The sequence below is a fragment of the Jaculus jaculus genome, chromosome 12 (genome assembly GCF_020740685.1).
Source record: "Jaculus jaculus isolate mJacJac1 chromosome 12, mJacJac1.mat.Y.cur, whole genome shotgun sequence".
Lineage (NCBI taxonomy): Eukaryota > Metazoa > Chordata > Mammalia > Rodentia > Dipodidae > Jaculus > Jaculus jaculus.
The window spans coordinates 68,213,105-68,229,307 of record NC_059113.1 but is presented as its reverse complement, the minus strand read 5'-3'; the positions used below and the strand labels follow the sequence as shown (position 1 = coordinate 68,229,307).

At 37.5% G+C, this 16,203-nt stretch overlaps 1 protein-coding gene across 1 annotated transcript in view; it reads right to left on the bottom strand.

Annotated features, from left to right (window-relative positions):
* The window catches only part of Adad1 (adenosine deaminase domain containing 1), a 49,082-nt gene extending 38,314 nt beyond the window's left edge, over positions 1-10,768 (bottom strand). The window contains exons 1-6 of the mRNA XM_004667020.2: positions 10,648-10,768; positions 10,048-10,227; positions 9,593-9,781; positions 7,386-7,553; positions 4,548-4,616; positions 2,750-2,875 (exon numbers count right to left, since the gene is read on the bottom strand). Of these exons, the coding sequence (XP_004667077.1) occupies positions 2,750-2,875; positions 4,548-4,616; positions 7,386-7,553; positions 9,593-9,781; positions 10,048-10,227; positions 10,648-10,768 (853 nt within the window). The remainder of the gene's footprint in view (positions 1-2,749; positions 2,876-4,547; positions 4,617-7,385; positions 7,554-9,592; positions 9,782-10,047; positions 10,228-10,647) is intronic.
* Between the last annotated feature and the right edge of the window lie 5,435 nt (positions 10,769-16,203).

Here is a 16,203-nt window from a genome sequence, read left to right as displayed (position 1 = left end):
ACAACTCAATAGCAAGGAAAGAAAGATAAATGGCTAGATAAGACAGATGAGATATTTTAAAAATGGCCAAAGCACCTTAATAGAGATTTTCCAGTGGGGGTGGCATAAAAACTGGTGTTTTTGAAAAGGTGTATCATTAGTCATTGCAGAAATACAAATGTTTCATTAGTCACAATAGCTAAGGTCAAAACTGTGATGTGCATATTGAACATTACATATGGCTCTGCCATTTGCAACAATATTGATAAATATAGTGTGTATATGTGTATCACATATAATGACATTACTCAGCCATTTACAATAATATGGGTGAGCCTGGAGATTGTGTATGTGTATTGCACATTACATATAATGGAACATTACTCAGCCATTTGCAAGGAGATTGTGCTGCATGAAACAAAGCAGACACAGAAAGACAATTTGAACAATCATATTTATAGTGCAGAATCCATTAAAGTCATATAGAGGTTAAATGAAGAGGAAGAAATGGGTTACAAAATGAGTAAGTTTTATAGACTTAATGTGCAAACGGTATGGTAAATACAAAGTTAATAATGCTATGTTACAGTCTTAAAATTTGTGGCCAATACTGTGGCAAGGGACACAAAAAAACTTAAAAATATATTTTATTATTTATTTATTTGAGAGAGAAAGAGGGAGAAGGGGAGAAGGGAGGGAGGGCGAGAATGAGAATGAGAATTGGCATGGCAGGGCCTCCAGCTGCTGCAAATGAACTCCAGATGTATGTGCCACCTTGTGCTTACGTATCTGGCTTAGGTGGTCCTGGGGAATACAACCTGGGTCCTTTGGCTTTCAGGAAAGTGCCTTAAACTTAAACTAAAAGGCAATCTCTCCAGCCCACAACAAACTTTAAAAAGTATATTTTGGGGGCTGGACAGATGGCTTAGCAGTTAAGGCATTTGCCTGCAAAGCCAAAGGACCTAGGTTCAATTCCCCAGGACCCACGTTAGCCAGATGTACATGTTAACTCACGGGTCTGGAGTTCTTTTGCAGTGGCTGGAGGCCTTGGTGTGCCCCTTCTCTCACTCTCTCTCCCTCTTTCTCTGTCAAATAAATAAATAAATAAAAATAAAATATTTTTAAAAATATTTTTTTATTTATTTGAGAGAGACAGCAATAGAGAGAGTGAGTATGGGCATACTATGGCCTCCTGCCACCGAAAACAGACTCCAGATGCATGTCCATCTGGATTTACATAGGTACCAAATCCAGGCCATCAGGCTTTGCGAGCAAGTACCTTTAATGACTGAGACATCTTTCTTCCCCCAGGACAGACTGTTTTACTATTTCTGGAAAGTTGAGTGAGGAGTACAAAATCTATTGCCTTGTGTACCAGCCAGGCAGAGAATAGTCTTAAGAGAAGCAGCTTCCAAAAAGTAGAGGACAAAGCTAAATTGGAACTAAGAGGCTGCAGCTTTAAAGTCTGGCTATAAAATCAAGCAAACAATGACTATGGGTTTAAATAGGAGGGCACCAAAGTTAAAGGAAGAGCTGCTTCTAGGCTAAAAGTTTGGGAAGCCAGTCTTTCCAGATTGCTGAGAATGTGAAAGCAAAGACATACAATTCAGGAACACCTAGGCAGTCTCTGCTTTCATTCCTAGGATAGGGATGTGATCTCATAAAGCTGACTCAGAATCAATTACCAACTCTACCAACCTTCTGTTAGGTATACTAATACACTGTCAAAGTAAGCTCTGAAAGTGAGGAGAAATGGTGTATCCAAGAACTCAGCTTCTTTCTCAGTTTGGTCTGCACTGCTTTAGGGAGAGATTCAAGTTTGATAATGCAAGTATTCATCAAGATGTGAAAAGGAGATGGAAACTGAACTTCAGGGAAAGAATTAGCCTGTAAAAGCAGAGCCTTCCTCTCCATTAGCAGAGATGGACATGATTCAAGAAAGTAGACAGATTCAGTAGCAAGGAGAAAAGTACATCTGGATTCCTTGCAAACTTCTTACAAACCAATTAATAATGATGAAGCAAGGCAAACAAAGTCTAAGAATGAATTTTAGATATGATGAGTTTAGATATGTGAATACATTGTGGGAGTTCCTGTGGGAATGATCACTGAAATCAACTCAGGTTTTCTTATTCCACAATCATACTCTTTCTAGAATTCCTATGGCTATAGGAACACTATTCTACTATGTGAACTTAAAATAATGTCACTATTACTCTTTAACTCTAGTATTCATTGTCACCTTACTGCCATGATGGACTGTAACCTGGAACTATAAGCTAGAATAAGCCTGCCCTCCCTTAAACTGGTTTTGATCAGGTATTTTTCCCAGCAGCAAAGAGTTAACTAATAGAGTTGCCATGCCCAGTTTCTCATAAACCTATTCATTATTTAGAAAGTTTCCAGGTCATAAAACTCCTGAATTATGGGAATCAAGTGTCAAATTGTTTATATCATCTATAATATGCAATTCTGGGATTAATATGAAATTCAAAACCCAATGATCAACTCAGAACATTAAAGGACAAAAAAAGTTAAAAATAGATAAATTACAGCATGATAATGGCTACTTCTCTACTGGTTCCTATCAGTGTATTTGGTGTCTAATTTTGAGAAGTTTTCTGTGTAATGAGATACAAAAGCCACTTCAAATCAATGCAGCATCAATGTCAATAAAGGCAAAGACAGTTAATTAAACACTAAAGTATAGTGCAGGTCATGAAGATATTAGTTTGTTTATAAACTAACATATCCAATAATAGAGACTTACCTTTTTCAATTATAAAAGCAGCCAACGAACTGCTACATTTCAAATACTCTGAGTGACTAGAAATTAATTGACTAAAAGTTTCTTTAACAAGCTGTGAAATCTTTGCATACTGGACATGTCTTCCTTCTAGCAAAAAAAATTAAAGCAAAATGAATTTGAAGAACATTTTGCTTTTTCCAAGAGCTCTCTTATTACTATACTCTTATAATCAAATTAACTATTAATTTATAAAGATATTTAAAATTTCTAACATGTCATGGTTGAGATTTTGAAGTATTTAACTATTATATAATAAAAGTTATGGTCTTTTGAATATGTCAGTATTATACATTATTGTTCAAATAATTCTATGTAACTAGTATCAAACTAGAACAGTTTATAATCAAGAATGTGCACCAAAAGTAACTTAGGAAGTTGTTTATTATTTTGGTTTGATGTTTAACATGTCCTCTTTTCATTCATGTGCCTGTTTCTTTGAGATAGAGTCTCTCACTCAACTCAGAGCTGCTTCTGTGTATCTGTTTATTGTTGTGGTTTGTTCTGTAAGCAAAGCCCAACAATCTCTGGTTATATGGGTGCTAGAGCTCTGTTCTCATGCTTATGTGGCAAGCAATTTACTCTCTGATCCATCTTCCCAGGCCCCAGGATTTTTTAATCGTCTCAGAAAGACACTCAACAGGAAAGGTTGACTGGGCAGAAAGACCCCTACCCCCCACCTTTCAGGCCTGGGAAATAGAAGGAAGGCTCTGTTTCATTTCACAGATGCCCTAAATTTTAAAGTCTGAAGTGTGTCTAATATCTTGCCAATAGAGAAATTAAGAATTTTCTGCCTTCCAGGAACTTAATAATCTACCAGGTAAAGGACACAGCTATCATACAATATTTTGACATTATAACAATGAAAATGAACATTTACTGTGTTCCAGCTACTGACATCCATGAATTCACTCTGCTTCATGAGGTAATTGCAGTCATAACAATTTTAAAACTAAGGAAATTATGTTACTCTGAGAAATACAAGTGGTCACAGGTCAGAAGTAGTAGCTTCAACTAAAACTCATTTAGTTAGCTGCTTGCTGCATGTAAGTTAATAAATTATCTGAAATAAATGTGCCAATGATGAAAACAAGCACCAGAAAGCTGTTGTTTTCATTAATGGTGAGAACACCAAAGGAAAAAATTCACTAAAAATCCATTAACAATCAAGGTGCGGAGGCACACACCTTTAATTCTAGTACTTAGGAGGATTGCTGAGTTTGAGGCCAGCCTGAGACTACATAGTGAATTCCAGGTCAGTCTGGGATAGAGTGAATCCCTACCTCCAAAAAAAAAAAAAAACAAAAACTGCTAAGAAACTGATGATCTACTTCCTTATAATGAGCCTCCTTTTTTTTTTTTTTTTTTTTTTAATGTAGTACTAGAGACTGAATACAGGGCCTTGAATATATTAGGCAATCAAGCACTCTACCACTTAGCTATACAGCAGGTTTCTTTTTACTTTTTATTTTAAGACAAGGTCTCACTAAACCACCCAGGTTAGCCTTGAACTTGCAATCTTCCTGTCTCCCAAGTAGCTGGGATTATAGGCCTCACCACCAGGCCTCACTGAAGTCCTTTTTCTAGCATTTCTTTTTCAATTCCTTATTTCTTTCACTATGAACAAACTTTAGGAGGAAATTTTTCTCTTCATAGTAATATAAAAGGTTATAATTAAATGTTAATATGTATTTTCATATCTATGTCTATTTTAATTATAATTTTTAATTGAGTAAATCTTCTCAAAGAGAGTATTTCCTACCATATTGTACTTTTGAAATGTATGGTGCTTCAGGTGTAACAACAGGTTCTGCAGGGATAGGAGGAGGTCCTGTCAATAAAGCAAAAACATAAGAGACATGAAATAGCAACATTCCAAAGAATTGATATTTTATTATTCTGCAAAAACAGCGATCTAAGAATGGCTCTTTTCCCATATATTTTGCCATGTCTCTATCATAAAATACTCATTAGGTGTATATATTTAACTGCAGTTGGCACTTCCTCTAATGTGAACACTAAGGTAGCATCATCACTCTTTCCTTGCTGGTTTCTTATCTTTAACTACTTTTTCACCTTACTCAAAATGAAGTAGAGAGTACTTGTCCTTTCTGTTTTGCCTCTTTCCATGATTCTTAAGATGGACTACTTTAGTTGAGATCTTAGCTTCTAGGACCTCTTTGTAGGACCTTTCCTGAAATTTAATATTTTTAAATTTATGTTTGTGGTAGAAAGTCAGGCAAGAAGACAGTGAGTATGTCAGGGCATGTCAGGACCTCTTAGCACTGCAAAGGAACTCTAAACACATGCACCATTTTGTGCACCTGTCTTTACATCGGTGCTAGGGAATTGTACTCAGACTGTCAGGCTTTCAGGCTTTGCAAGCAAATGCCTTTAACTACTAAGCCATTTCTCTAGCCCCTCCTGGATTTTATTTGTCCCACTGGCTTAATACAATGTTCTTTTCGTGTGTGTGTGTGTGTGTGTATGTGTGTGTGTGTGTGTGTAATGCTTGACATTAGGGACTGATTTGTAAAGCAACTGCAAATAATAGGTCTAAAATCTTATAAGTAATAATTTAAACTTATTTATTAGAATATTAATTTCAATTGTTTTTACATGTTGCTATAATCAGAAAAGGTTAGAAAAGTCAGAAGTTAATGTGCATTACTGAAGTCAAAGCAAGAAAGGCAAGTCAAAGAAATTATTTGTATGAGAATAAAAGGAAAAAAAGCAAAGAGACCATATAACATGAGATGACATAATGTATGCTACTAAGATATTCTTGTCAAATTTAATTTGGGGTTAAAAGAGAGTTAAAAGCACTTCTGTGCAAGCATAAGGGCCTAAGGAGGTCAGAGAGACCACTCAAGTTCATTCCCCAGGGCCCACATAAACAGCTGGGCATGGCCACATACATCTGTAACCCTAGTCTCCTATAGGAGAGAAGACACTGGAGAATAGCAGGGACTTGTAAAAAAAAAAAAAAAAAAAAAAAGCAGCAGGCTCTAGGATCAATAAAAGACTCTGGCTTAAATAAAAACACAGAGGAATGAAGGAGCAGGACACCTGACATTCTGCTCCAGCCACTATAGACAAGTACAAGTACACTCTGCTACAGGTAAATGCATGGGGCACCACATGAACACATACACTTGCATATACCATATACCAAACTACAAACCACATTACACATATTCACACAAGCAAAACAAACCCCTTAACTTTATACTTATTAGAGAATTACTTTAAGTCAAAACAGGTTTAAATCATTGGGCAAATACAAAAACTAACTAGAAGTAACATTCTCAATACTAGAAAAAATATATATGTATAAAATGGGCAAAAGTTATTTTATATTGAATTAAAGTCATTGCATCAATATCAATATGTAAAATAACATGAAAAATCTATTATAATAAGAATAAAACAGCATTTATAGACATTTTACAGTGTTTACCAAAATCATCATACATTAGCCCTAAAATGTTAATAGACCTTAAAAATTGTGAGGTTAAAAAAAAACAAAATACCTATCTATAAAAGTATTATAAACTATTTGAAAAATATTAAGAGGCCAGGTGTGATGGTACATGCATCCCAGCACTCAGGAGGCAGAGGTCAGAGGATTGCCATGAGTTCGAGGCCACCCTGAAATTACATTGTGAATTCCAGGTCAGCCTGGGCTACTGAAAGGCCCTACCTCAGAAAACCAAAAAAAAAAAAAAAAAGACTACAAATCAGGCCAGGTGTGATGGCACACACCTTTAGTCCCAGCCTTTAGTCCTCCAGGGTGGGGAATGACCATGAGTTCAAGGTCAGCTTGAGACTGCACAGTGAATTCCAGGTCAGTCCTGGGCTAGAATGAAACCCTACCTCAAAAAATAAATAAATAGAGAGAAAGAGGCCAACAACTACAATTCAAAGCTTATGCTGAATATTGGCAAAAACTGATGACAGATATAACATACATGTTAATATAGTCTTCAAATTGATTTAATAATTAGTAAGAACTTAAACTATGTGAATATGTTTAAAAGCTTTATATGCATTATTTACTTAACCCTAATAACAACCAGAGGATGTAACTGCATCACTATCCTCACCATCCAAATGAAACTTAGGTTTAAAGGGCAAAAATAGGGTTAGTCTTTTAATGTTGTCAATCTTATTCAGGAATTTACATTCTCAGCCTGTTTGCTATGCTACCTTTGGTAATTATTTTCTCAAGTAGCTTCTATTTCCTAAAGTTAGCACAAGCAAACTTTACAAAATTACATTAAAAATTCTTAGTATTAAGTGTACAAGGTTAAGACAAAGTAAGAATCCAATAAATTATAGAAAAAGAATTTTCAGATTTGAAGCTATTAATAATTTGGAAAGTTATCAGTTTAGCAATATGATTACAAGAAAATATCTTCTGGTAATGAAACATGCAATTGTATTTTAGCTCCTTTTAAGCATATCAGCAAATAAAAATATTCAGTCCTATAATTATAATCATATAGTTGCTGAGTAAGACTTCATTAACACAAACCTTTCAGGTGACTCCTGGAAAAGCATACATTTTTAAAACACTTACACAGTGAACTGTATTTACCTGGTGGTTCCAAAACTCTTGGCTCTGGATCATCTAATTGTAGAAGCTCATCAAGAGCTAATTTTGCTGCATTGGATCTTGACTCCTTTTTATTTTGTCCCAGTCCAGTTTTATATTGAATACCATCCACCACAGCACAAAAAGCAAAATACTGTCCCATAACATTACCTTGAAAAAGAACTCAGAATGACTGCTACAATAATTAATACAATATTGTTGCAAATGTCTGTGGAAAACATTTCTGTAGATAATCCTAGAAAACTATTTAGTGTAAAACACCAACCTTTTTAGTCTAAACCTGACTTTTCATGAGGTCAGTGGGGCTTAAAATTAAAGATGGGCAAATCCCTGAACTAATTCTGTGGCTTCAAGCAAGCATATTGACTCCAAATGCAATGTGAGCAATAAAGTTAGCTTTAGAATACAGTTCATACAGGGGGTAACAATGCCTATTGGCAATGGTCAGCACTCAGAATTTATCTACCAAGCACATCAATGAGGTAAAATATGGAGACTTCTTTAACACTCCAATACAAATGAAGTTGAACTGCTTCAGTCTTTGGATTGCAGAAACCCTTAGGGCATCATAGTAAGCAATTAAATCCCCTAGAGCTCAGGATAACCCAGGAAGAGTTCCCCACAAAGATAAACAAAACAGAAACAAAATAGAAAAGATTTCTTTAAGAATTAGACTCAATGTCAAGGCCTCTAAAATTCCTAGCAGAATTACTGTTACATGATTTTTGTATTTGCTTTATGAAAAATGAAATGGAATCATCTAAATTTATAGTGATATATTTTTCTGCTTGAAGTGGCCTACTTTTTGGTTAGGGATGACTAGGGATATTGCACATAAACATTACTACATTAATGTCTCACATATTCACAATCACATTACACTACTGTCTTAAACAATACACATCAAAGTTTTACCAGGAACCTGACTGCATCTGAGTAAACTTCCTTTATCTCCACCACCTAACATTTCGATTTTCCCATTTCCTTTTTCATGATCACCTATGTTTCAACACAAACTTACTAGAATATTTTTATACTCAAAAGGTGGCCCCGACATTGCTCCAAAGGAGATATTAAATTGGTTACAAAGTGTTCTGTGTGAGAATGCTGATCTTTGAGTCTCATCCTGTTTATAATTTACAAACCTACTGAGAATCATATTTTGAATACTAAATAAACACCACTGATAAACCTTAGAGAAGGGAAGATTTTTAATTGGTCATTTCTTTTTCAACCAACAGTAGAATTTTCAGTGGTGTTCTGAGAATAACTCAGGAAGGCTAACAAGTTCCAGAGACTGCATCCACTATTCATATCAAGAAATGCCACCATCTGCATTATATTTTTGTTATCTGTTAAGCTTACTGGTATTTCATACAAAGCAACAGACTGAAACTTGATGTCACTGTGACAATCTTCAGTAAATTCTCAATTCTCAACAGCTTTAAATTATTTTACAAGGATACTAGCTTTGAGAACAATGGCAAAAGTTGGTGCCAAGAAAACTAATGAAACCAAATTATGAATATGTAAACAAATACATATACATGTACACACATATTTTAAGTCTGTTTTTTGAGTCAACTGCTTTTAACCTGTCATGCTTCTTAAGAGCACGTGTTCTATGTCTCTACTTTCCTCAAGTTTTTCTTAATCACTGTTCATAACATAAAGCTGCTTTCTTCATTTAACTGATCCTGTAGCCTTCTGAAAGCACAACACAGCAAGAGATTTTTCAGGTTTGGAAATTTAAAGGAGCATGGTGAACACTCCAGACAAATCTGTCAATACAGTACTAACCATATAAGTGCTCTTTTCACATCAAATCCCTGCATTTCAGGAACCAAATCTGTCCATTCTTCCTTAGGCAAACCAATTATAGTATCGTTTTAAGTCACCACAGTATAAATACTTACCATCACTAGATGTGTTTTAATTGTACAAGTTTATGAGGATGATTTTGGTTTAGCTTGTTACACACACAAATATACACTATGACTATAAAAACAAATTCTGTATATTTGAGTTATTTGCTAAGATTCAAAGTACACCTTGTTTCTTAAGTCAAAATATACTAGGAGTTATCTAACCCTAACATTGCATGCCACAATTAAATGCAGCATCCTTTATGTGACTTGCAATTATTGGAAAAACATATGCTAGACAACCAGATACAACTTTGAACTTGCCTGTTGTTACAGTTTCCTTCAGATCAAGCTGAACACGCTGCATTTGTGCAAACTGGTGCAAGGCTGACACAGGATTTATCTCTCCACGTTTGTATTTCATTATAAATTCTTTAGGTATCTTTTTTGGAGGAAGAACAGGATTTGAAACAGATGAAAGACCTTTAGAAAGCAATGGCTCTGGGAAGTTACCTATAAGCAAAAGATTACATTGGTCATTTTAAATGAAGCAAAAGCACTAAATCTTTCTTTTAAATGGAAGAGACAATCATACATATATTTTATAAGAAGCATGCAAGGGAGTGACAGCATTGGGAGTCACAGATACTGGCTCTAGATGAGTCATGGCCACAGGAAATGGTATATACATCTAAGAAACATCTAAAAAGCCTAACAGAAGTTATTGCCCATCCCAGAATCTTCAAGAACCCAGACATTTCTACAAATGAAAGTTGTACCTGTCACTTGTGTAACTTTTGATGCCATACTCGATACGCTGCAACTTTCGGAGGAATATCCAGTAGGTATCGTTATTCTCTGGGCTGATGGTTGAACGGGCAAATTCTTTTTTAGCATCTGAGCAAAACTAGGGACCCTAGAACTCTGAAACCAGTCACTGTTTCCAGAAGTTTTCTCACCTAGAAATTACGGTGAAATTGGCAGAAAATGAAAACAAAATACTAGGTGAAAACTAAAAGTACTTTGGGGTGGGAGGGGTTTTACACACGCGCACACAGGCGCGCGTGTGCACGGACACGCGCGCGCGCGCACGCGCACACACACACACACACACACACACACACACACACACACGTGCACTACTAGAACCAAATCACTCATCCATCTCAAGGCTGCATATGACCAACTCCTCTCCTAAATCCCTTTCCTAAACTCTCCTACGTGGGGAGACCAAAGATGAAGGCTGCGGAGACCAGCTGGTCGGCTAGTCCCCTAGTCTCGGAGGTCCCAGGCGACTTGAGCAAAGTCCAGAACAAAAACATGAGACAGCGACAAAACAGAAACGACACGCAGGCCTCCCAAACGCCAGCCCAGCGCACCCCCGAGGCTGTCCTTGGCGCTGGCCTCCTGGCCCAGGCCTGGCGGCAGGTGAGCGTCCAGAGGCAGGCCCAGCCGAGGGCCAGGGAGGGGGGCTCGCCGGCTGCCGCCCGCTGTCGCCATCGCTGCCTGCTGCTGTCGCTGGCGTCGAACGACCTCTCGCCTCAGGCTGCAGGAGCCACGCGGCCCACTGCTCTGAGTCTTTCAAACGCGTCGAGCTGCCCCTGGTGGGCTGGGCCTGCAACCCCACGTCCCTGCTTGTCCAATCACCAACGGTCTCCGGGCGAGGCTGTGCCCCGCCCCTCCCCGCGTCGTCCCGCCCCGCCCCGTGCAGGCACTAGCACCGGCTCCCGCGTGTCTTGCGTGGTGTCAGGCGTGGTGTCTTGCGCGCTGTGGGTTGTGGGGAAGACTCGCCAGAAGAATGCGGCATGCGTTCCAGCCTGGTTCTTGTGGCCAGCCGTTTCTATGGAAACCCAGCCCTGGCCCTCTGTGTTGAATTTTAGCCTTTTTGTCCCCAATCCCCCAGCCCTCATCTCACTGCATGCCAGGGGGCCACCTTAGCTGTCTAAATCTACAACTTTTCCAAGGTACTGGTGGCAATGTGAAAGTGCCCATGGGCAGAGTTTAGCTTCCACATGCAGAAGCTTGAGTGGAGCCCAGGGGTCAAGAAAGCTGCTGAGAGGAAGCACCTGGGCCTTGAACTCAACATTCTTTGCTTTCATAAAAGTTGAAGGAAAACCCAATGAGAAGGAAGCTGATAGATGGTTGAAAGTTTTTTAAATAGTAAATCACCAAGTTTTAGTCTGAAGCCAAGAAGGGATTCAAAGTATTGGTAAGGCAAGTGTAAGAGAAAAGGGAAAGAGAATACCAGACTTAATCTCTACAGACTGTTTATTGAAACAGCATGGGGCAGCAGCCTTCTGGATAGATAAAGGCTGAAGCACTGAGCTAGGCTGGAGTTCAAGCTTATAAGGAGGATCCTAAGAAAAACAGACTGTACCAGGTGCAGTAAAAACTTGTAGCTATTTGTATCCTTGTTCAGAATAGGCTTCTTCAGCCAGAATGGTCTAAGGGAGGATACCTCACATAATTTCTGTACCTTCAAGGCCATCTGAGCCTTGAAGGGGAGTACATCAATCAGGGGAGGTATTTGGCTTGTCTGGAACTAAATACCTCTGCTATTTGTTTATGCCCTCTAGTCTTAGGGATAGTTATTAACTCTTTAGTTCCCTGTGGCTTTCAGGGAAAGCTATTAACCCTTCAGTATGGACTTTGCAAGAATAAAAAAGATTGGGAAGAACTTGGAATGAGTGGGGCACTTAGGGGTGGACTGTGTGGGCCAGAACAGGGGTGTTGAACTCTTGGGTTACTTCCCGTTAGGACAGTAGGTCCCATATATATATATAGTAGGGTGTCCTGCATAGTCCTGAGGAGGTTGGATGCCCAGGGGTGATTCACTGTGAGATGAAGACGTGTATTCTCTCTTGGAGGAATTCAGTAAAGCAACTGAGTATGCAAGAACCAAAAAGGAGAATTATCATAATCAGGGAATAAAGTACATGTCAGAGACAGGATAGGTTTAACTTGAAGGGCGTAGAGCTGTGAGATTTTTTTTAACTTACAATAGATATTTTAACTGGTCACAGAGAGATGTCAGGTCACATGCAGAGAAACAATATTATTGGCCATTAAAAAGGCTAATATAACCCAAAAATCATTGGCTCTAGATTGGTAATATTTATTTCTCCACAATCATTGTAGTCCATCATTGAAGTCTTAGTCACACAGGTGTGGCTTTTGGACGTCTTAGCTTTTGGTTTTCCATTTGTCAAACTTCATTTTGTGGCTGTGTACATAGTAGGCTATTATCCTATGTCGATCTTATGAACAGGCAAGGAGGCACTTTTTCAGCAGAGTAATACTTATCAGATCCATTAGGAAAGAAACACCTAGATCACATCAAATTCATTAGCCATTATGATTTGATTATTATCCATGTATTAGTTTTCTTGCATGTAACATGACATTTACAGATGACACAAACATTATATTTATGGTTGAAAAATAATAATATAGATGATAGGTAAGGGAAAAGGAATTGTTAACTTGGATGGGAAGTTAATTGGAATTTGTGGAAATATAAAGATTTTGTTTAGGTAAAGTAGGAAGTACAAGAGATTAGTATTGAAGCAATATTGGGAATATGATAGAGGTTAACTAATTTTGAAGTTTAGGTTTAAGGGTCTCTTTTTGTGTAAGCCTTTAATATAGAAGGTTTATAGTCTTTACTTACTTGGTCCAAAGATCAAAAAGTCTAATCTTTAGAGAACTAATGAAAATATATTAGGCTGAAAGTCTAAAAGTTTGATTGGTCTTGATAATTTGTTATTGCCATTGTTTATTTTATAAACATAATGAAATTATGTTTATATAATTATATTGGACATATAATACAATAAAATATATCTGATACAATTAGGCTGAGTTTTATCTTTTAGAATAACTTTATAGCAAATGAATAAAGGTCTTACCCAATAGGAAAACATAAGAATATAACATTTAAGAAAGCTGTTGTTGTAAACAGGTGTCCTATGCAACAAAATAAAGGCTTAGTTTTGATTTTTATGTCATGTTTCGATAGTTTAAATAAATAGCCAAAATTAGTTAAAATATCTTGATCTTGTTAACCTTGATATTGATATGGAAAACTAAGGGTTACAAAACTAGCATCAGAGATGGAGTGGAGAATCAGTCTATTTTTATATCAGCATGAGTCCAAGGGAATCTCTTCCAAAGCCTGAAGGAAATGGTTAATTAGTAGAGAAATATTTCTGCTTGTGTTATGGAGTTAAGAAGAAATACAAGATAAGTTTACTACTGGCCAGAAGCTATAATACAAACTATGGCCTTGAAACAGTACAAAATCTACAGTGTCAGTACAAAAGACTACACAGTATAATCAGCATAAAAGTTTATTACAGTATAAGACATAACTTTGAGCCAGGGGTCTTTAGGTTTCATTTTATCATAATATGAGGTATGGCACTGTAAATAAATTTACCACCTTATTGTAGAGCATTGTTTGAATTATGTAAACAATTAGGGCAAGAGAAATACAGAGAAACAGCTTTTTAGAATGTAGGTATATCTTATTCTTTAAATATCTAATAGTTATAAGTACAGGCAGAACATGTCAAGTAAGAGCATAAAGTTTTTGCTTTGCTATTTGGTAACATCTTTGATGAGTTTAGATACCTATTACCCAGGGAAGGTTGGAAACAGGGTCATAGAGTGTGAAATCATTTATTTTAGATGAAGACCATTGTTTGAGCATGGGGCTATACCCTGAGGTAGATGATATGTTAATAGTTAATTTACCTTATGAGCAATGAACTTGAGACACCAGAAATGAGACAGTTATATACTTTTTTAATGATACATAAAAGAGAAGAATTTGGTCTTTGTTGAACTAAAACAGATGAGCTATAAAGAAACCTTTTACAAATCTGTTTTTATTAAAGAGAAAACACTGCCAAATAATCAGTGTTTCTAGTTTAAGTAAAATAGGAGTTAGTTTTCAAAGCTCAGTGTTTTTAGTGTAAGATCCCTGTCTTGGGAAATTAAACATTAATAACTGAACCTTTATCTTAAGATACAGTTTCCCCAATAGTTAGAACATTTTTTTAAATCTCTCTCCCTGTCAGCTGACAGTTCCTGGAAACCATTAGAGACTATGGGGATAAGCTGTAATCAAAAGTATTTAGGTTGTCTGATATCTTTTAGTTCTGCTTAAAGACCATCTTTTTTTTTTTGAAATTTTGTATTTATTTAGTTATTATTTATTCAGCAGTAGGGCATTTGAACAGCATTGTGAGCCCCTAGAATAAATCCCCAACACTGAATCAATCAATTACTTAAATGAATAACGAACAAGTGCCTTAAAATATACAACTTAAACAAAAAGAAGACAACATATAACGTTACAGCTAGTAAAGAAATAATTCAAAAATTTCCTTAAAGTGTATCTCTTGCCTGGATTACTTCATAGGTGAATACTATAAAACAGTATTGGAAAAAAAATCTCCATATATTTTATGAAAAATTAGAGAAAGGAAGGGAGGAGGGTACTTAATAGGTTGATATTGTATATATGTAAGTACAATGATTGTGATGGGGAGGTAATATGATGGAGAATGGAATTTCAAAGGGGAAAGTGTGAGGGGGGGAGGGAGGGAATTACCATGGGATTTTTTTTATAATCATGGAAAATGCTAATAAAATTTTTTTAAAAAATTAAATGAGGAGAATATATTTATCCACTTATTTTCAAGCAGTAATAGCCCAGTGGCACCACAATGAAATACCACTCTAATATCTTTTACAAATATAGATGTGGCCGGGCACGCCTTTAATCCCAGCACTTGGGAGACAGAGGTAGGAGGATTGCTGTGAGTTCAAGGCCACCCTGAGACTACATAGTGAATTCCAGGTCAGCCTGAGACAGAGTGAGACCCTACCATCCTTTCCCTTACCCCTGCCCTTTTTCTGAAGAGGCCCCCCTCTTTGGGGATACAGGTCAACCTCAGGTGGATTGTGGGTCATGCATTGTGGGGGCAGCAGTTAGTTATGGGGGAGAGGCAATGTTTATGTGCATAATGTCCCAACTTGTAGCTCTAACAATCTTTGTGGCCCCTCTTCTGAAAAATTCCCTGAGCCATGTTTGCAATTTAAGTCTACTTCAGAGATGATGTCTAAGGAGCATCTGGATCTCTGGTTTGGTAGGTGGTGAGTGTCCTCAGTGTCTCCTTCACACTTATGCTGATATCAGGTTCACCAAGAAAGCAGCTCTCTTAGACTGGAGAGATGGCTTAGTAGTTAAGGCACTTGCCTACAAAGTCAAAGGACCAAGGTTCAACTCCCCAGGACCCATGTAAGCCAGATGCACAAGGAGACACACGCATCTAGAGTTCATTTGCAATGGTGAGAGTCCCTGGTGCACCATTCTCCCTCTCTTTCTCTCTCTCTCTCTCTTCCAGCCTATCTCTGTACCTCTCTCCCTCTCAAATAAATTAATAAAAATAATTTTTTTAAAAAAAGCAGCACTCAAGGGCTGGAGAGATGGCTTAGCGGTTAAGCGCTTGCCTGTGAAGCCTAAGGACCCCGGTTCGAGGCTCGGTTCCCCAGGTCCCACGTTAGCCAGATGCACAAGGGGGCGCACGCGTCTGGAGTTCGTTTGCAGTGGCTGGAAGCCCTGGCGCACCCATTCTCTCTCTCTCCCTCTATCTGTCTTTCTCTCTGTGTCTGTTGCTCTCAAATTAATAAATAAATAATTAAAAAAAAAAGCAGCACTCTTGATCATTTCCCCAGTTCCTCTGTGGTTTCAGCTGGGGCAGGGAATGGGGAGGTAGTGTGCTGGGTCATTTATCTCCTCAGGTCCCACTCCCTTCTAAAAAAGAGAATCAGATTCTCCAACAGAAAATGCAGTCAGCACCAGTTAAATGAAATAACCATTATTAATTTAGAGAGAATTTAAAGGGTATAGACTTTCTTGTAGCCCA